The following is a 21,530-nucleotide window of genomic DNA, read 5'->3' as shown; positions in this document are numbered from 1 at the left end:
AGTATAAAGCCTCAGCATCACATCCCTGTTATTGTACTAGACTTCTTGAAATGAATGCTAATATTGCATTCGCCTTCCTCGCCACCGGCTCAATCTGCAAGTTAAAGTTTAGGGTGTCCTGCACAAGGACTCCAATATAACCAGATAACAATTACAGCACAGAAACAGGCCATCTCGGCCCTTCTAGTCTGTGCTGCATGCCTACTCTCACCTACTCCCACCAACCTGCACTCGGCCCATAACCCTCCATTCCTTTCCTGTCCATATAGCTATCCAATTTTACTTTAAATGACAATTTGAGCCTGGCTCTACCTCTTCTACTGGAAGCTCGTTCCACACAGCTACCACTCTCTGAGTAAAGAAGTTCCCCCTCGTGTTTCCCCTAAACTTTTGCCCTTTAACTCTCAACTCATGTCCTCTTGTTTGAATCTTGCTTACTCTCAATGGAAAAAGCCTATCCACGTCAACTCTATCTATCCCCCTCATAATTTTAAATAGCTCTATCAAGTCCCCGCTCAACCTTCTAAGCTCCAAAGAATAAAGATCCAACTTGTTCAACCTTTCTCTGTAACTTAGGTGCTGAAACCCAAGTAACATTCTAGTAAATCTCCTCTGTACTCTCTCTGTTATGTTGACATCTTTCCTATAATTTGGTGACTAGAACTGTACACAATACTCCAAATTTGGCCTCACCAATGCCTTGTACAACTTTAACATTACATCCCAACTCCTATACTCAATGCTCTGATTTATAAAGGCCAGCATACCGAAAGCCTTCTTCACCACCCTATCCACATGAGATTCCATCTTCAGGGAACTATGCACTATTATTCCTAGATCCCTCTGTTCTACTGCATTTTTCAATGCCCTACCATTTACCATGCATGTCCTATTTTGATTAGTCCTACTAAAATGTAGCACCTCACACTTATCAGCATTAAACTCCATTTGTCATCTTTCAGCCCACTCTTCTAACTGGCCTAAATCTCCCTGCAAGCTTTGAAAGCCTACTTCATTATCTACATCGCCACCTATCTTAATATCATCTGCATGCTTACTAATCCAATTTACCACCCCATCATCCAGATCATTAATATATATGACAAACAACACTGGACCCAGTGCAGATCCCCGAGGCACACCGCTAATCACCGGCCTCCAACCTGACAATCCTTAAAAGTGCCAATATTTCCTCTTCTTTAATCATCATTGTTTCCATAACCTCCCTACCTGTTTCCCTTGCCTTACACAATTCAATATCCTCTCCTTAGTGAATACCGAAGAAAAGAAATTGTTCAAAATCTCCCCCATCTCTTTTGGTTCCACACATAGCTGTCCACTCTGATTCTCTAAGGGACCAATTTTATCCCTCACTATCCTTTTGCTATTAACATAACTGTAGAAACCCTTTGGATTTATTTTCACCTTACTTGCCAAAGAAACTTTGTATCTTCTTCTAGCTTTTCTAATTTCTTTCTTAAGTTTCTTTTTACATTCTTTATATTCCTCGAGCACGTCATGTACTCCATGCTGCCTATATTTATTGTAGATATCTCTCTTTTTCCGAACCAAGTTTCCAATATCCCTTGAAAACCATGGTTCTCTCAAACTTTTAACTTTTCCTTTCAACCTAACAGGAATATAAAGATTCTGTACTCTCAAAATTTCACCTTTAAATGACCTCCATTTCTCTATTACATCCTTCCCATAAAACAATCTGTCCCAATCCACTCCTTCTAAATCCTTTCGCATCTCCTTAAACTTAACCTTTCTCCAATCAAAAATCTCAACTCTGGGTCCAGACCTATCCTTCTCCATAATTATATTGAAACTAATGGCATTGTGATCACTGGACCCGAAGTGCTCCCCAACACATACCATCGTCACCTGACCTATCTCATTCCCTGACAGAAGATCCAACACTGCCCATTCTCTAGTTGGTACTTCTATGTATTGCTGCAAAAAGCAATCGTGCACACATTTTACAAACTCCAAACCATCCAGCCCTTTTACAGTATGGGCTTCCCAGTCTATGTGTGGAAAATTAAAATCTCCCACAATCACAACTTTGTGCTTACTACAAATATCTGCTATCTCCTTACAAATTTGCTCCTCCAGTTCTCATTCCCCACTAGGTGGTCTATAATACACCCTTATAAGTGTCACCACACCTTTCCCATTCCTCAATTCCACCCAAATAGCCTCCCTAGATGAGCCCTCTAATCTATCCTGCCAGAGTACCACAGTAATATTTTCTCTGACAAGCAATGCAACACCTCCCCTTCTTGTCCCTCCAATTCTATCACACCTGAAGCAACAAAATCCAGGAATATTTAATTGCCAATCACACCCCTCCTGCAACAATGTTTCACTAATAGCTACAACATCATACTTCCAGGTATCAATTCATGCTCTAAGCTCATCCACCTTTCTTACAATGCTCTATCATTAAAATAAATGCACTTAAGAATTTTTCCACCTCTTACTCTCTGTTTATCACTAACGGTGTTAACAAGTTTACTATCTCCTTTTTCATCTTTCTCTCCTACATCTGTTCCTACACTGTGGTTCCCCTCCCCCCTTGTATCTAGTTTAAATTCACCGGAGCCTCTAGCAAACCTACCTGCAAGAATATTTGTCCCCCTCCAGTTCAGATGTAAACTGTCCCGCCGGTACAGGTCCCACCTTCCCTGGAAAACTGCCCAATTATCTACAAATCTGAAGCCCTCCCTCCTGCACCATGTCTTCAGCCACGTGTTGATCTGCACTATCTTACTACTTCTAAACCCACCTGCACGTGGTACTGGTAGCAATCCTGAGATTGCTATCCTGGAGGTCCTCTCCTTTAATTTGGCATTTAACTCCCTAAACTCACCTTTCAGGACCTCCTCACTCTTCCTACCCACATCATTGGTCCCTACATGGACCATGACATCTGGCTGCTCACTCTCCCTCTTGAGAATACTGAGAACTCGATCCGAGATATTACGAACCTTGGCACCAGGGAGGCAACAGACCATCCGCGATTCCCGATCTCTTCCATAGAACCTCTTATCTGTCCCCTTAACTATCGAATCCCCTATCATTACTACTCTCCTCTTTTCCCTCCTTCCTTTCTGAGCTGAATGTCTAGTCTTGGTGCCAGAGACGCAACCACTGCAACTTGTCCCTGGTAGGTCGTCCCCATCAGCAATATCCAAAATGATATACTTATTATCGGTGGGAACGGCCACAGGGGTGCTCTGCTCATTCTGTCTATTCCCCTTCCCTCTCCTGACAGTCACTCAGCTACCTGTCTCCTGACTCTTAGGGGTGACTATCTCTCTGTAACTCCTGTTTACTTCTGCCTCTGCCTCCTGAATGATCCGAAGTTCATCCAGCTCCAGCTCCATTTCCCTAACTCGGTCTGTCAGGAGCTGCAGCTGGATGCACCTTTTACAGGCGTAGTCATCAGGGACAATTGTGCTCACCCTGACTTCCCACATACTGCAAACGGAGCACTCAACTGCCCTAACTGCTGCCTCCATTACCTACTCCTAAGGTAATTAAATTAATTAAAGGAACTTACCCAGCTTTACCTGACTTGGAGTGAAGCTCGTCCTCAGCCTCTGCTCACTGAAGCCTCTCGAGCTGAAGCCTTCCTACTCTGTCTCCCACTACTCCGTTGCCCGCTACAACGTTGCCTGCTCCGTTAAGCTGCTCACATTTTAACTCTCCCGCTGCCTCATGGTCCGACTTTCACCCAAGTCCCTTTGCATCTCAGATTTCTAGATTTTCTCCTCATTTAGAAAATAATCCGCACATTTATTTCTACTACCAAAGCGCATGACCATGCATTTTCCAACATTGTATTTTATTAGCCACTCTCTTGCCCATTCTTCTGATCTAAGTCCTTCTGTAGCCTACCAGTTTCTTCAAAACTACCTGCCCCTCCACCAATCTTTGCATCATCTACAAACTTGGCAACAAAGCTATCTATCCCATCATCTAAATCATTGATATACAGCATAAAAAGAAGTGGTCGCAACACCGACCCTTGCGGAACACCACTAGTCACTGGCAGCCAACCAGAAAAGGATGCTTTTATTCCCACTCACTGCCTCCTACCAATCAGCCAATGCTCTAACCATGCCAGTAACTTTCCTGTAATACCATGGGCTCTTAACTTGGTACATAGCCTCATATGTGACACTTTGTCAAAGGTTTTCTGAAAGTCCAAATGTACAACATCTACTGCATCCCCTTTAACTATCTTGTGTGTAATCTCCTCAAAGAATTCCAACAGGTTCGTCAGGCAAGATTTTTCCCTTAAGGGAACCATGCTGACTTTGTCCCGTCTTGAACTGTGTCACCAAGTACACCATCACCTCACCTTTAACAATTGACTCCAACATCTTCCCAACCATTGAGGTCAGGCTTAAAGAGTGGAGTGACATTTGCAATTTTCCAGTACTCTGGCACCATGTCAGACTAATGATTTTTGAAAGATCATTACTAATACCTCTACAGTCTCTACCACTACCTTTTTCAGAATACTAGGGTGCAGTTCTTCTGGTCTGGGTGACTTCTATATACTTGGGTCTTTCAGCTCTTTGAGCACCTTCTCCCTTGTAATAGTAATAGTAATTATCGTCCTTTGCACCCGTTAACATCTGGCACACTGCTAGTGTCTTCCACTGATGCAAAATACCCATTTAGTTCATCTGCCATCTACTTGTCCCCTGTTATTATTTCTCTGGTCTCATTTTCTAGTGATCCTATATCCACTCTCATCTCTCCTATGTTTTACATATTTGAAAAAGCTTTTAAGATACATTTTGATAGTTTGCTAGCTTGCTTTCATATTTCATCTATTCCCTCCTAATGATTCTTTTAGATGCTCTTTGCAGGCTTTAAAAGCTTCCCAATCCTCTGTCTTCCCACTAATTTTTACTTTTTTGCATGCCCTCTCCTTTGCTTTTACATTAGCTTTGACATCTCCTGTACTATTTTGCTGTTTGAGCATTTCTGTGTTTTTGGAATACATCTATCTTGCAGCTTCCTCATTATTCCCAGAAATTCACGCCATTGCTGCTCTGCTGTCATCCCTGCCAGCATCTCCTTCCAATTTACTTTGGCCAACTCCTCTCTCATACCACTGAAATTACATTGGTATGTCCTACCCTTTAACTTAGCACCCAAGTCCCTGAACTGCCTATGCAGAACCTCATCACTTGTCCTACCAACGTCATTGGTACCTACATGGACCACAACATCTGGCTGCTCACCCTCCCACTTAAGAATGCTGAGGACTCAATCCGAGATATTGTGGACCCTGGCACCCAGGGGAAACATACCATCCAAGAATCTTGTTCTCATCCACAGATCCTCCTGTATGTTCTCCTAACTAATCAATCCCCTATCTCCACAGAGTGCCTCTTCTCCCTACTTCCCTCCTGAGTCACAGAGGCAGACTCAGTGCCATAGACCCGACCACTGTGACTCTCCTCTGTTAGGTCATTCCCCTCATCCTAAAGTATCCAAAGTGGTATATCTGTTGTTGAGGGGTTTGGCCACAGGGGTAAACTGCACTGGCTCCTTAATGACTTTTCCCTTTCTGACTATCGCCCAGTTTCCTGTGTCCTGCACCTTTGGTGTAACTATCTCTCTATAAGTCGTATCTATCACCTCTTTAGCCTCCTGAATGATCGAGTTCATCCAGTTCCACTTCCAGCTCCGTAAGGTGGTTTGTTAGAAGCTGCAGCTGGATGTACTTCTTGCTGTTGTAGTGGTTAGGGACACTGGAGGTCTCCCTGCCTTCGCACATTCCACAAGACGAGCATTGAACTATCCTGCCTGACATCTCTACCTAGCTGAGCAGATATAAAGAAAAAAAAACTTGAGCTTTTCTTCCCTTTGCTCTCTCTGAGTGAAGCCTCTCTTCACTGAAGCCTCAAAGAGCTAAGGCCTTAAGATCACCACTCTGACTATCTTTACTCAGACAATGGCTGCTGCTCTTGCCTCTGCCTTTCTTTAATTTGCTCTTACTAATCAATCCCAAATGCCGACTGACCGCTAGTCAAAGTTCTGTTCTGTTGCCACAAACCGCTCCTGCCTTTTATTCTTGGGAGTGGACCTGATTGAAGTCTCCTCCTCTCCAAACTTCCGATATCTGGATTGGCCGCTGGTCAAAGCTCTATCCTCTTAATCTTGATGTATTGATAAAATGGTTTGGGATTCTCTTTAATCCTACTTGCCATGGGCATTTCAAAGGCCTTCTAGTTCTCTTAATTCCCTTCTTAAGCTCCTTTCTATACTTTTATATATAATTTTCAAGGGCTGTGTTTGATTTTACTTCCTTTTACCTTTTTGATTAAATTCACCATGTTCCTCATCATCCAAGATTCTCTTATCTTATCCTTCCTCCTTATTGAAACGTACATATCCTGTACTGTTAGAATTTAAATACCCTCCACATGTCAGATATGCACTTGCCCAAAAACAGCTGTCCCCAATTAATTCTTCCCAGTGCATGCCCAATACCTTCATAATTTGCCCGGACATAACTTCATATTCTCCCACAATGTACGTACTTTGCTTCATAAGACAGTGGTTGGGTTTTGACAATTGTGTCTAGTTTTGGTGACCTTGCTGTAAGGAAAGGTGTTATTTAACTGGAAAAAGTAGAGAAAAGATTCATAATGATGTTGCCAAGACTTTGGATGCTGAGTTATAGGGAGAGGCTGGACAAGCCAAGGCTCTATTCCTTGGAGAGTAGGAAACTGAGAGGTGATTTTATGAATGTGTATAAAATAATGAGGATTGTAGATAGGTTGAATAAACTCAGTCTTTTTTCCCCCAAGGTTGAGGATTCAATAACTAGGGAATGTTGGTTTAGGGTCAGACAGGAAGATTTTGTAGGAAGTTGAGGGGCAACTTTTTTTTTACACAAAGGATGGCATATGTGAAATGAGCTGCCAGAGGAAATGGCTGAAACAGGTACAATAACAATGTTAAGAAGACAATGGGCAGGTATATGGATAGGAAAGGTTTAGGAGATTATGGGTCAAAGACTGGTAAATGGGACTAGAGTGCATGGGCATTAGGTCAGCATGGACCAGCTGGGCTGAAGGGCATGTTTCTGTACTGTATAATTCAATTAATTCCATGGATTTATTTTTCTTCAACTGCTGAATGCTATTTTCTCTATTTGTTCCTCATTCCCAGCATCTAAAACTTTTGAGACCAACACGTCAATTATTTGTATGCTTCAAGAATTTAGATTCAGACATAGAAAATATTGGAAGTGACAAGTTAGAGGATCTATGGATAAATAAACAGTATTAATATTTCGGTTCATTGAATTTCAATCATTATTTTTATTTTAATTGAAAAGCTTCACTGCTGTCTGATGTCACATCAGTTAATAATGAATATCTAGAAAGATTGGTAAGACCAGATCCATTTCTACTCTTAAGGTTAGAACATCTTGTTCCACCATCCCAGACATTAAGAATGTATAATGTGATAATTAAAGATCTATTACACATATAAGTTTTATGCAATAAGATACTTACTGTTTCTAGAAAATGCTGGAAAGGTATAACTGCTCATACTGCTAAAGACTGGTAAGAAGCTGCACGGGACCAAAAGAAGCTGCAGAAGGTTGTAAACCTAGTCAGCTCCATCTTGGGCACTAGCCTACAAAGTACTCAGGACATCTTTAGGGAGTGGTGCCTCAGAAAGACAGCGTCCATTACTAAGGACCTTCAGCATCCAAGGCATGCCCTTTTCTCACTGTTACCATCAGGTAGGAGGTACAGAAGCCTGAAGGCACACACTCAGCGATTCAGGAACAGCTCCTTCCCCTCTGCCATCTGATTCCTAAATGGACATTGAAGCTTTGGACACTACTTCACTTTTTTATTATACAGTATTTCTGTTTTTGCACATTTAAAAAAATCTCTTCAATATACATAATTGATTTACTTGTTTATTTATTATTGTTTTATTTTATTTATTATTATTATTTTTTCTCTGTCTGCCAGATTATGTATTGCATGGAACTGCTGCTGCTAAGTTAACAAATTTCACGTCACATGCCGGTGATAATAAACCTGATTCTGATCTGACCTGACCTGCCTTGTGCTTTTGTACTTAATTTGACAGTCTCCATCGCCTATTGGTGTCAAGTGTACAGATCAAGGAACAGCAAACTCCTTGTCATTCTTAAATTGTGATATTTCCCACCCAGTCTTCAAGAGGACTTCACAGGTAAGCAATAAACGCTCCATGTACACATTCACAATTCAAAATTAACACATTTGTATTGATTTTCTTCTATGCAGAAGTGTGTACATAGCTGGTCTTCCATTTATGTACATTCAAATAAATACAGTATCTCTCCCCTCTAAGTATATTCACCTACTAATTTTTCATATCTATACATCAAGATAAACATATAGACAGATGTTCACAATGGTATGTAACACACCCGTTAGAACTGTCAAAGAGTCACCGAGCATGGAAATAGACCCTTCGGTCCAACTGGTGCATGCTGACCAATTGGTTTGCATTTGGTCCATATTCCTATTCATGTGCTTGTTCAAGTACCTTTTAAATGTTATTAATGTAACTGCTTCAAACACTTCCTCTGGCAACTCATTCCATGTACCAACCTCTCTTTGGTATGTCACCCCTCATACTCCTACTAAATTTCTCCCTTCTCACTTTAGTCATATGCCCTCTAGTTCTTGATTCCCCAACTCTGAGTAACAAATTTAAAGATTCAAAGAATGTATAAATTATACAACATTGAGATTTGTCTGTTTACAGGCAGCCTCAAAGCAAGAAACCTGAAAGAACCCAATTTTTAAAAAATAAAGACCACAGAGAAAGAGAAAAAAATCTCGAATCATGCAAAAAAGACACAAACCAAATTGAGTGCTTCGATCCAAATTCCCGGAGTGGCCTGGTCAAAATTCATCACATTAATGGGGCAATCGCCGCAGACACAAAGCACAACATTCGGGGCAGTCTCACAGCCTCAGTGTCGCAGAGAAAGGAATGAACTGCATTCACCCTATCTATGTCTCACATGATCTTATATATTTCTATCAGATCACCCCTCATTCTACTACACTCCATTGAGAAACAGTCCCAATCCAGTCAGTCTCCCCATAACTCAGACGCTTGAGTCCGGCCCATCAGCATCCTCATAAAATCTCCTCTGCAGCTGAATTGTATCTTTCCTACAGCAGAGTGAACAAAATTGAAAAGAACACAAGAACATAAGAAATAGGAGCAGAAGTCAGCCATCTGGCCCATCGAGCCTGCTACATCATTCAATAAGATTATGGCTGATCTGTCTATGGACTCATCTCCACCTACCTGCCTTTTCCCATAACCCTTAATTCCCCTACTATGCAAAAATCTATCCAACCTTGTCTTAAGTATATTTACTGAGGTAGCATCCACTGCTTCATTGGGCAGAGAATTCCACAGATTCACCACTCCCTGGGAAAAGCAGTTCCTCCTCATCTTCGTCCTAAATCTACTCCCCCGAATCTTGAGAATAATCCAAATGCATCATGAATGTCTTGTACAATTGCAACATGACATATACTCAGTACCAACTAATGAAGACAAGTGTACCAAAAGCCTCGTCACCACACCATCTACCTGCAACAACATTTTCAGGGAACCATGTACTTGTACTCCAACACTCCCTAGTTCTACGATGCTTCCTAGGGTTCTACTATTCAATGTTTTACTGAAATGCAGCACCTCATACTGCCTTCCTGTTCTGTTCTGTTCTGAGTGTCAGATGTGGGATTTCCAGGAGATTTCCAGACTCCCCAACGGTCACATCTGCACCAGGTGCATCAAGATGCAGCTCCTTAGAGACCGTGTTAGGGAACTGGAGATGCAGCTCGATGACCTTTGGCTTGTTAGGGAAAGTGAAGAGGTGATTGATAGGACTTACAGGGAGGTAGTCACCCCTAGCCTACAGGAAACAGATAAATGGCTGACTGGCAGGAGAGGGAAGGGAGGATGTCAGATAGTGGTGAGCACCCCTGTGGCTGTCCTCCTCAACAAGAAATACTCCTTTTTGTGTACTGTTGGGGGAGTGGAGGGAAACAACCTACCTGGGGGAAGCAACAGCAGCCATGTCTCTGCAACTGAGTCTGGCCCTGTGGCTCTGAAAGATAGGGAACTGAAGAGGGTGGCAGCATTAAAAGGGGACTCTATAGTTAGGGGTTAGGTAGGAGGTTCTGTGGTTTGCCTCCCAGGTGGCAGGGTCTGCAATGTTTCTGAATGCATCCACAATAGCTTGAAAAGTGATTAAGCAGCCAGAAGTCGTGGTACATACTGGTACAAGTGACACAGGTAAAAAAAAAGGAAGGAGATCTGAAAACAGAACATAGGGAGTTAGGAAGGAAGGTGAGAAGCAGGACCTGAAGGGTAGTAATCTCGGGATTGCTACTTGTGCTACGTGACAGTGAGGATAGGAATAGAATGAGGTGGCAGAATAAAGTGGACGAACATGTGCCACAATTAGAGATTGGTTGGTATGACGTTGTGGGCATCACTGAGTCACAATTGTAAAAGGGGATTTCAAAATACAAGGCGATTGATAAAATCAGTTTAGTGTCAGATTGCAAGAGAAGAAGTTTGTTGAATGGCTATGAGGTGACGTTTTAGAGCAGCTTATGCTCGAGCCTACTAAGGGAAAGGCTTTCTTAGATTGCGTGTTGTGTAATAATCTAGATTTTATTAGGGAGTTTAATGTAAAGGAACCCTTTGGAGACTGTGATCATAATATGTTTGAATTCATACTGCAATTTGAGAGGGAGAATATATCAGTATTAATAATGGAATAAAGGAAATTACAGAGGCAAGAGAGAGGAGCTTGCCCAGGTAGAAAATTTATAGGCATCTGTTAGTCTCGTGAGACCATGGATTTGCACCTTGGAAGGTTTCCAGGGTGTAGGCCTGGGCAAGGTTGTATGGAAGACCGGCAGTTGCCCAATGCTGCAAGTCTCCCCTCTCCACGTCACCGATGTTGTCCAAGGGAAGGGCACTAGGACCCATACAGCTTGGCACCAGTGTCGTCACAGAGCAATGTGTGGTTAAGGGCCTTGCTCAAGGACACAACACGCTGCCTCAGCTGAGGCTCAAACTAGCGACCTTCAGATCACTAGACTGACGCCTTAACCACTTGGCCATGCGCCAGGTAGAACATAGAACATAGAAAACCTACAGCACAATACAGGCCCTTCGTCCCACAATGCTGGGAGAATATATCAGTATCACAGTAGAATAAAGGGAATTACAGAGGCATGACAGAGGAGCTTGCCCAGGTAGATTGGAGGAGGTTACTGGCGGGGATGATGGCAGAGCAGAGGTGGCTGAAGTTTCTGGGAATAGTTCACAAGGCACATGATAGATATATCCTACAGAAGAAGTTGTTCTCAAATGGCAGAGGTAGGCAACCGTGGTTGACAAGGGAAGTTAAGGAAAGGGCATTTAAGGTAGCAAAAGTGAGTGGGAAGTTGGATGATTGGGAAGCTTTTAAAATCCAAAAAAAGGCAACTAAAAAAGCTATAAGAAGCAAAAAGATGAAATATGAGGGCAAGCTAGCCCATAATATAAATCAGGATACTAAAAGTTTTCTCAGTTATATAAAGAGTAAAGAGAGGTGAAAGTTGAAACTGGACCACTGGAAAATGATGCTGGTGAGGTAGTAATGGGGGACAATGAAATGGCAGATGAATTCAATGAGTACTTTGGATCAGTCTTCACTGTGAATGATGCTAGCAATGTGCCAGAGGTCCATGAGCGTCAGAGAGCAGTAGTGAGTGCCGTTGCTATTACAAAGGAAAAGTGCTAGCCAAACTGAAAGGTATTAAGGTGGATAAGTCAGCTGGACCAGATGGACTGAGAGAGGTTGCTGAAAAAATAATGAATGCATTGGTCATGATCTTTCAAGAATCACTTGATTCCGGCGTGGTCCTGGTGGTTTGAAAAATTGCAAATGTCATTCCAATCTTTAAGGGAGGAAGACAAAAGAGAGAAAATTATAGACCAATTAGCCTAACCTCAGTGGTTAGGAAAGTGTTGGAGTCCATTATTAAGGATGAGGTTTCAGGGTACTTGGAGACTAATGAGTCAAAGTCAGCATGGTTTCTGTGAATGGAAATCTTGCCTGACAAATCTGTTGGAATTCTTTGAGGAAGTAACCAGCAGGGTGGACAAGGGAGAGGCAGTGGATATCATTTACTTGGATTTTCAGAAGGCATTTTTATAAGGTGCAACACATGAGGCTGCTTAACAAGATAAAATCCTACGGCGTTACAGGAAAGATACTGGCATGTATAGAGAAATGGCTGAAGGGGGCCTTTTTTGTTGGCTGCCAGTGACTAGTGGTGACTTCAGAGGTCAGTATTGGGAGTGCTACTTTTCACATTGTTCAATAATAATTTAGATAATGGAATTGATGGCATTGTGACAAAGATTGCCAGAAATAGGAAGGTGATACAGTTTTACCAGGATGTTGCCTGGTTTAGATAGTATGCATTATGATCAGAGATTAAGGGAGCTAGGGCTTTACTCTTTGGAGAGAAGGAGGATGAGAGGAGACATGATAGAGGTGTACAAGATAATAAGAGGAATAGATAGAGTGGATAGCCAGCGCCTCTTCCCCAAGGGCACCACTGCTCAATACAAGAGGACGTGGCTTTAAGGTAAGGGGTGAGAAGTTCAAGGGGGATATTAGAGGAAGGTTTTTTACTCAGAGAGTGGTTGGTGCGTGGAATGCACTGCCTGAGTCAGTGGTGGAGGCAGATACACTCGTGAAGTTTAAGAGACTACTGGACAGGTATATGGAGGAATTTAAGGTGGGGGCTTATATGGGAGGCAGGGTTTGAGGGTCAGCACAACATGGTTGGCTGTAGGGCCTGTACTGTGCTGTACTATTCTATGTTTTATTAAAGAATTGGAGTAGGAGGGAGGGCTTCAGATTTTTCTATCCTTGTGCTCTCTTCCAGGGATGGTGGGAGTTGTACAGAAGAGACGGTTTGCATCTGAAGTGGAGGGGGACTAATGTCCTGACAGGAATGTTTGCTTGTACTGCACGGGAGAGTTTAAACTGGAGTTGCAAGGGGTTGAGAACCTGAGTGCCAAAACAGATAGTGGAGAGATTGTTGAGGCAATCAAGAGAAAATCTCCAGGTGTTGAAAATCCATGCAACACACACAAAATGCTGGAGGAACTCAGCAGGCCAAGCAGCGTCTATGGAAAAAAATATAGTTTATGTTCCGGGTCCAGATCCTTCATCAGGACTGGAGAAGAAAAAGAGATGTTGAGGCAGATGTTGTTAAGACCTTAGACAAAGCTAGGAATCAAAATGTTGAGCATAGTGGGACTAATGTTCTGAGTTGCATACATTTCAATGTAAGAAGTATTGTTGGAAAGGCAGATAAACTTCGGCTGTGGATCAACACATAGAATTATGATATTGGAGCCATTAGTGAGAAAATTTGTGTGTGGGCACGTGGCCAAGTGGTTAAGGCATTGGACTAGCTACCTGAAGGTCGTGAGTTTGAGCCCCAGCCGAGGGAACGTGTTGTGTCCTTGAGCAAGGCACTTAATCACACATTGCTCTGCAACGACACTGGTGCCAAGCTGTATGGGTCCTAATGCCCTTCCCTTGGACAACATTAGTGTCATGGAGAGCAACTACTGGTCTTCCATACAACCTTGCCCAGGCCTGCGCCCTGGAGAGTGAAGACTTTCCAGTCACAGATCCATGGTCTCGCAAGACTAACAGATGCCTTTATTATTTATTTTATAGTGAGAAATTTGGTTGCAAGAGGGGCCGGACTGGCAGCTAAATATTTTGGAGTTCCATTGTTTTAGATGTGATAGAGCGGGCAAGATTAAAGGGGGAGGGATGGTGTTACTAGTCAGGGAAAATGTCATATCAGTTCTCGGTCAGGATACACTGGAGAACTTGTCTAATGATGTTTTATCAGGGAACTGAGGAATAAGAAATGTATGACCATGTTAATGAAGCTATATTATGGACCCTCCAAAAGTCCAAGGGATTTAGAGGAATAAATTTGTAGAGAGATCACAGACTATTGCGAGAAACAGGAAGTTGTTATAGTAGGTGATCTTAACTTTCAACATATGACTGGAAATCCTATATTGTAAAAAGACTAGAGGGATAGAGTTTGTCAAATGTGTTCAGGAAAGTTTCCTTAATCAGCACATAGAAGTCCCAATGAGAGAGTGTGCAGTACTTGATCTGCTATTAGGGAACGAGACAGGACAGGTGATAGAAGTTTGTTGAGGGGAACACTTTGTATTAAGTGATCATAATGCCATTAATTTCAAGGTAATTATGGCAGAAGATAGGTCTGGTCCTTGGGTTGAGATTCTAAATTTTGATTGTATCAGGAAAGATCTCTCAAGTGTGGATTGGGACAGACTGTTTTCTGGCAAAGGTGTACTTGGTAAACAGGAGGCCTTCAAAAGTGAAATTTTGAGAGTACAAACACTGTACATGCCTATCAGAATAAAAGGCAAGGATAACAGGTTTAGGGAACCTTAGTTTTTTGGAGAAATTGAGGCACTGGTTAAGACAGAAAAACAAGAGGTGCCTAGCAGGTATAGGCATGTAGGAACAAATGAGGTACCTGAGGAGCATAAGAAATGCAAGCAGACACTTAAGAAAGGGCTAAAAGAAGGTATGAGGTTGCTCTAGCAAACAAGATGAAGAAGAAGAATCCAACTACTTTTACAGATCTGTTAAGAGGAAAAGGATTGCAAGAGTCTGGCAAGGTGTTCCCTCAGACTCTTCAACATGCTGCCTTGGGCCCTGTGGGAGTCAGCACAGAAACTGCAGGGGCCCTAACAGAGAAATTTAAATCAGGTGAGGTACTGGAAGATTGGAAGATAGCTAATGTTGTTCCACCTTCTAAGAAAGTCTCTAAGAAAAAGACAGGGAATTATAGACTTGTGAGCCTGACATCAGTGGTGGGAAAGTTATTAGAAAGTTATTCTAAGGAACTGGATATATGAGTATTTTGATAGGCAGGGACTGATTAGGGATAGTTAGCATAGCATTGTGCGTGGTAGGACATGCCTGACCATTCTCACAGGGTTTTTTTTTGAGGAAATTACCTTGAAAAAGTAACTTTTGGGACTCTGTTTGATCCTACCAAAGTTCAACACCTAACACTTGTCTGCATGAAATTCCATCTGCCATTATTCAGCCCATTTTTCCCATTGGTCCAGTTCCTGCTGCAAGCTTAGTTAGTCTTCTTTCGCTGTCTACTATACCGCCAAACTTTGTGTCATTCAAATTTGCTGATCCATTTTACCACATGATCATCCAGATCATTGATATACAGTAGATGATAAGCAATGACAGTCTCAGCATCAATCCCCATGGCACACCCCCTAGTTACAGGCCCTTAGTCAAAGTAGTAACCATGTACTCTTTGGCTACTCATGTGAACCAATGTCTTTTCTAATTTACTACCTCAACTTGAATGCCAAGTGACTGAATCTCCTTGGCTAATCTCCCAAGCAGGACCTTGTCAAAGGCCTTGCTAAATTCTATGTAGACAACATCCACTGCCTTGCCTTCATCAAGTTTCCTGGTAACTTCCTCAAAAAACTAAGATTGGTTAGACACAAATTACTATGCACAAAGCCATGTTGACTATCCCTAATCCGTACATGTCTACCCAAATATTTATATATCCCATCCCTTAGAACACCTCCCAATAATTTTCCCTCTACTGATGTCAGACTCACTGGCCAAAATTCCCTGGCTTATTTTTAGAGTCTTTCTTCAACAATGGAACAACATTAGCTATCCTCCAGCCTCCGGCTCCTCACCTGTGGCTAAGGATGTTCTAAAAATGTCTGCTGGGGTCCCCTACAATTTATGCACTAGCCTGTCACAGAGTCTGAGGGAACACATTGTTAAGTCCTGGGGATTTATCCACCCTAATTTGCCTCAGAACTGCAAACACTTCTTCACCTATAATCAGTATAGGGTTCATGTCCTCGCTACTACATTGTCTCACACCTGTAGACTCTGCGTCAATCTCCCAACTATATACAGATGCAAAGAATCCATTTAAGGTCTCCCCCATCCTTTTTGGCTCCATGCATAGATTACCATTCTGATTTTTCCGGAGAACCAATTTTGTCCCTTGCAATCCATTTGCTCTCAACATATCTGTAGAATCCCTCAGGATTCTCTTTCATCTTGTCTGTTAAGGCAGCTTCATGCCTCCCTTTAGCTCTCCAGATTTCTCTCTGGTGTTCTCTTGCATTTCTTGTATTCTTCAAGTACCTCATTTGATTCAGCCTGCTTATACCTATTATGCACCTCCTTTTTCTTAACCAGGGCCTAAATATCTCTCAAAAACCAAGGTTTCCTAAACCTCTTATCCTTACCTTTTATTGCGACAGAAACATACAACCTCTGTTCTCTCAAAATTTCACTTTTGAAAGTATCCCAGTCACCAAGTGTATCTTTGCCACAAAATAACCCGCTCAATCCACACTTGACTTTCTTTCTGATACCATCAAAATGGCCTTTCTCCAATTTTGAATCTCAACCTGAGGAACAGACCGATCCTTTTCCATAATTACCTTGAATCTAATGGCATTATGATCAGTAGATATAAAGTGTTCCTCTACAATAACTCCTGTCACCTGTCTGTCTCCTTCCCGAATAGGAGATGCAGTACTGTATAGCACTCTCTCTCTCTCATTGGGACTTCTACACACTGATTAAGGAAACTTTCCTGAACACAATTCATAGACTCTTTCCTATCCAGCCCTTTTACAGCACTGTAGTCCCAGTCAATGTGTAGAAAGTTAAAAACAGCTACTATCACAACCTTACGTTTTTTGCAACAGACTGCAATTTCTCCACAAGTTTTTTCTCCTAAATCCTACGGACTGTTGGGTGGTCAATAATATAATCCCATTAGTATGGTCATACCTTTCTTATTTCTCATTTCTACCCATAAAGCCTCAGCAGATGAGCTCTCCATTCTGTCCTGACTGAGCACTGCTGTGACATTTTCCCTCACTAGTAATGCCACCCCTCCCCTTTTAACTCTTCCTGCGCTATCTCATCTAAAATAACAGAACCCCAGAACCCTGAGCTGCCTGTCCTGCCCGTCCTGCAACCAAGTCTCTCTAATAGCTAGAACGTTATAATCCCATGTGCTGATCCATTCTTTAAATTAATCCATCTTACCTACAATGCTCCTTGCATCCAAATATATGCAGCTCAGAACATTAGTCCCACGATGCTCGACCTTTCTCCAATTCCTGACTTTGTATGAAGGCTTAACAACACCTTTCTCCACAACCACTCCACTATCTGTTCTGATGCTCAGGTTCCCATCTCCATGTAACTCACATTTAATCATCCCCATGTAGCACTGACAAACCTTCCCGCTAGAATATTAGTCTCCCCCTTCAGTTCAGGTGTAAACTGTCCCTTCTGTACATGTCCTACCTTCCCTGGAAGAGAGCCCAATGGTCCAAAAATCCGAAGCCCTCCCTCCTGCACCATCCCCTTAGCCACATGTTAAACTGTATGATCTTCCTCTTTCTAACCTCACTAACACGTGACTCTGGTAATAATCCTGAGATCACAACCCTGAAGGTCCAGTTCTTTAACTTAGTTTCTAAGTCCCTGAACTTACTTTGCAGAACCTTGTCACCCCTCTTAATCTTATCATTTGTATTGATGTGGACCAGGACATCTGGCTGCTTACCCTCCCACTTAAGAATGCTGTAGACTCGATCTGAGATATCAGACCATAAGACATAGAAGCAGAATAAGGCCATTCAGCCCATTGATTCTGCTCTGCCATTCCATCATGGCTGATCCCAGATCCCACTCAACCCCATACACCTGCCTTCCCCCCATATCCTTTGATGCTCTGACCAACCAGGAAACTATCAACTTCTGCTTTAAATATATCCAGAGACTTGGCCTCACCGCAATCTAAAATTATAATTTCCTGGGCTATCCATACTCCCTTTCTTGAATAAGGGAACAACATCCGCAACCCTCCAATCCTCTGGAACTTCTCCCATCCCCATTGATGATGCAAAGATCATCACCAGAGGCTCAGCAATCTCCTCCTTTGCCTCCCACAGTAGCCTGAGGTACATTTTGTCCGGTCCCAGAGACTTATCCAACTTGATGCTTTCCAAAAGCTCCAGCACATCCTCTTACTTAATATTTATATGCTCAAGCTTTTCAGTCTGCTGTAAGTCATCTCTACAATTGCCAAGGTCCTTTTCCGTAGTGAATACTGAAGCAAAGTATTTATTAAGTGCCTCCGCTATATCCTCTGGTTTCATAAACACTTTTCCACTGTCACACTTGATTGGTCCTATTCTTTCACGTCTTATCCTCGTGCTCTTCCCATCCTTGTAGAATGCCTTGCAGTTTTCCTTAATCCTGTCCGCCAAGGCCTTCTCATGGCCCTTTCTGGCTCTTCTAATTTAATTCTTAAGCTCCTTCCTGTTAGCCTTATAATCTTCTAGATCTCTATCATTACCTATTTTTTTGAACCTTTTGTAACCTCTTCTTTTCTTCTTGACTAGATTTACAACAGCCTTTGTACACCATAGTTTCTGTACCCTACCATTCTTTCCCTGTCTCATTGGAATGTACCTATGCAAAACTCCACGCAAATATCCCCTGAACATTTGCTACATTTCTTCCGTAAATTTCCCTGAGAACATCTGTTCCCAATTTATGCTTCCAAGTTCCTGCTGATTGCCTTATATTTCCCATTACTCCAATTTAACGCTTTCCTAACTTGTCTGTTCCTATCCCTCTCCAATGCTCTGGGAAAAGAGATAGAATTGTGATCACTATCTCCAAAATGCTCTCCCACTGAGAGATCTGACACCTGACCAGGTTCATTTCCCAATACCAGACCAAGTACAGCCTTTCCTCTTGTAGGCATAGCTTCATATTGTGTCAAGAAACCTTCCTGAACATATTTAACAAACTCCACCCCATCTAAACCCCTTGCTCTAGGGAGAAGCCAATCAATATTTAGGAAATTAAAATCTCCCACCACGACAACCCTATCATTATTACACCTTTCCAGAATTTGTCTCCCTGTTTGCTCCTCGATGTCCTTTTTACTATTGGGTGGTCCATAAAAAACACCCAGTAGAGTTATTAACCCCATTCCTAACTTCCACCCACAGAGACGCAGTAGACAAGCCTTCCATGACTTCCTCCTTTTCTGCAGCCATGACACTATCTCTGATCAGCAGTGCCAAACCCTCACCTCTTTCTCCTCCCTCCCTGTCCTTTCTGAAACATCTAAAGCCTGGCACTCTAAGTAGCCATTCCTGCCCCTGAGCCATCTGTAATGGGCATAACATCAGAGCTCCACGCTCTAAGCTTATCTGCTTTGTTGCATTAAAATATACACATCTCAAACCATCAGTCTGAGCGTATCACTTCTCTATCACTTGCCTATCCTCCCTCTTGCACTGTCTATAAGATTTCTCTATTTCTGAGCCAACTGCCCCTTCTCCCGACTCCCCAGTTCGGTTCCCACCCCCGGCAATTCTAGTTTAAACTCTCCCCAATAGCATTAACAAACCTCTTTGCCAGGATATTGGATCCCCTTGGGTTCAAGTGCAACCCGTCCTTGTTGTACCCATCATGGTCCAGTTGACTTAGTGCTTTCAGTTTGCCTGGCACTTTTTCCTTTGGATGTGGAGAGGATATTTCCTATAGTGGACATATCCAAAACTAGAGGATACAGCTTCAAAATTGCTTGGCAACCCTTTGGAACAGAGGTAAGGAGAAATTTTTTTTAGCCAAAGAGTAGTAACTCTGTGGAATGTTCTGCCATAGACTGCAGTGGAGGCCAAGTCCATGCGTATATTTAAGATGGAAGTTGATAGCTTCCTGATCAGTCTGTTAAAAACTGCAACTGGAAGCACTTTTTGCAGGTGTAGTCATCAGGGACATTGGGGGTCTCCCTGCCTTCCTACATCCCACAAGAGGAACATTCTACTGTAAGACCATAAGATATCAGAGCAGAAGGGGTCTGCTTCGCCATTCAATCATGGGCTGATCCAATTCTTCCAGTCATCCCCACTCCACTGCTTTCTCCCCATACCCTTTGGTGCCCTGGCTAATCAAGAGCCTATCTATCTCTGCCTTAAATGCACCCAATGACTTGGCCTCCACAGCCACTCGTAGCAACAAATTCCACAGATTTACCACCCTCTGACTAAAGTAATTTCTCCGCATCTCTGTTCTAAATGGACGTCCATCTATCCTGAAGTTGTGCTGTCTTATCCTGGACTCCTCTACCATGGGAAATAACTTTGCCGTATCTAATCTGTTCAGGCCTTTTAACATTCGGAATGTTTCTATGAGATCCCCCCTCATTCTCCTGAACTCCAGGGAATACAGCCCAAGAGCTGCCAGACGTTCCTCATACGGTGAACCTTTCTTTGCTGGAATCATTCTCTTGAATCTTCTCTGAACCCTCTCCAATGTCAGTATATCCTTTTTAATATAAGGAGCCCAAAACTGCACACAAAACTCCAAGTGTGGTCTCACGAGTGCCTTAGAGCCTCAACATCACATCCCTGCTCTTCTATATCTCTAGAAATGAATGCCAACATTGCATTCATCTTCTCCACCACTGACTCAACCTGGAGGTTAATCTTTAGGGTATCCTGCACAAGGACTCCCAAGTCTCTTTGCATCTCTGCATTTTGAAATCTCTCCCCATCTAAATAATAGTCTGCCCATTTATTTCTTCCACCAATGTGCATGACTATACACTTTCCAACATTATATTTCATTTGCCACTTCTTTGCCTATTCCCATAAACTATCTAAATCTCTCTGCAGGCTCTCTGTTTCCTCAACACTACCCGCTGCTCCAACTATCTTTGTATCATTGGCAATTTTAGCCACAAATCCATTAGTCCAAATCATTGACATACATTGTAAAAAGCAGCGGTCCCAACACCGTCCGCTGTGGAATTCCACTGGTAACCAGCAGCCAGCCAGAATAGGATCTCTTTATATGGAGCAATCAGGCAATGCTCCATCCATGTTAGTAACTCTCCTGTAATTCCATGGGCTCTTATCTTGCTGGGCAGCCTCATGTGTGGCACCTTGTCAAAGGCCTTCTGAAAATCAAAGTACACCACATCCACTGCATCTCCTTTGTCTACCCTGCTTGTAATTTCCTCAAAAAATGGCAGTAGGTTCGTCAGGCGGAATTTTCCTTTCAGGAAACCATGCTGGCTTTGGTTTATCTTGTTAAGTGCCTCCAGGTATTCTGTAATCTCATCCCTAACAATCGATTCCAACAACTTCCCAACCACTGATGTCAGGCTAACAGATCTACAATTTCCTTTCTGCTGCCTCCCACCCTTCTTAAATAGCAGAATAACATTTGCAATTTTCCTGTCATCTGGTACCAGAATCTATTGACTCTTGAA

The 21,530-nt window shown here is 42.5% G+C and overlaps 1 protein-coding gene across 1 annotated transcript in view; it reads left to right on the top strand.

Annotated features, from left to right (window-relative positions):
* LOC140187657 (integrin alpha-E-like) overlaps window positions 1–21,530 on the top strand; it is a 308,395-nt gene that overhangs the window by 191,639 nt on the left and 95,226 nt on the right. Inside the window, exon 27 of the mRNA XM_072243179.1 lies at window positions 8,149–8,253. Within this exon, the coding sequence (XP_072099280.1) occupies window positions 8,149–8,253 (105 nt within the window). The remainder of the gene's footprint in view (window positions 1–8,148; window positions 8,254–21,530) is intronic.

This window comes from Mobula birostris, chromosome 25, assembly GCF_030028105.1.
Source record: "Mobula birostris isolate sMobBir1 chromosome 25, sMobBir1.hap1, whole genome shotgun sequence".
Lineage (NCBI taxonomy): Eukaryota > Metazoa > Chordata > Chondrichthyes > Myliobatiformes > Myliobatidae > Mobula > Mobula birostris.
This window is presented reverse-complemented; position numbering and strand designations above follow the sequence as displayed.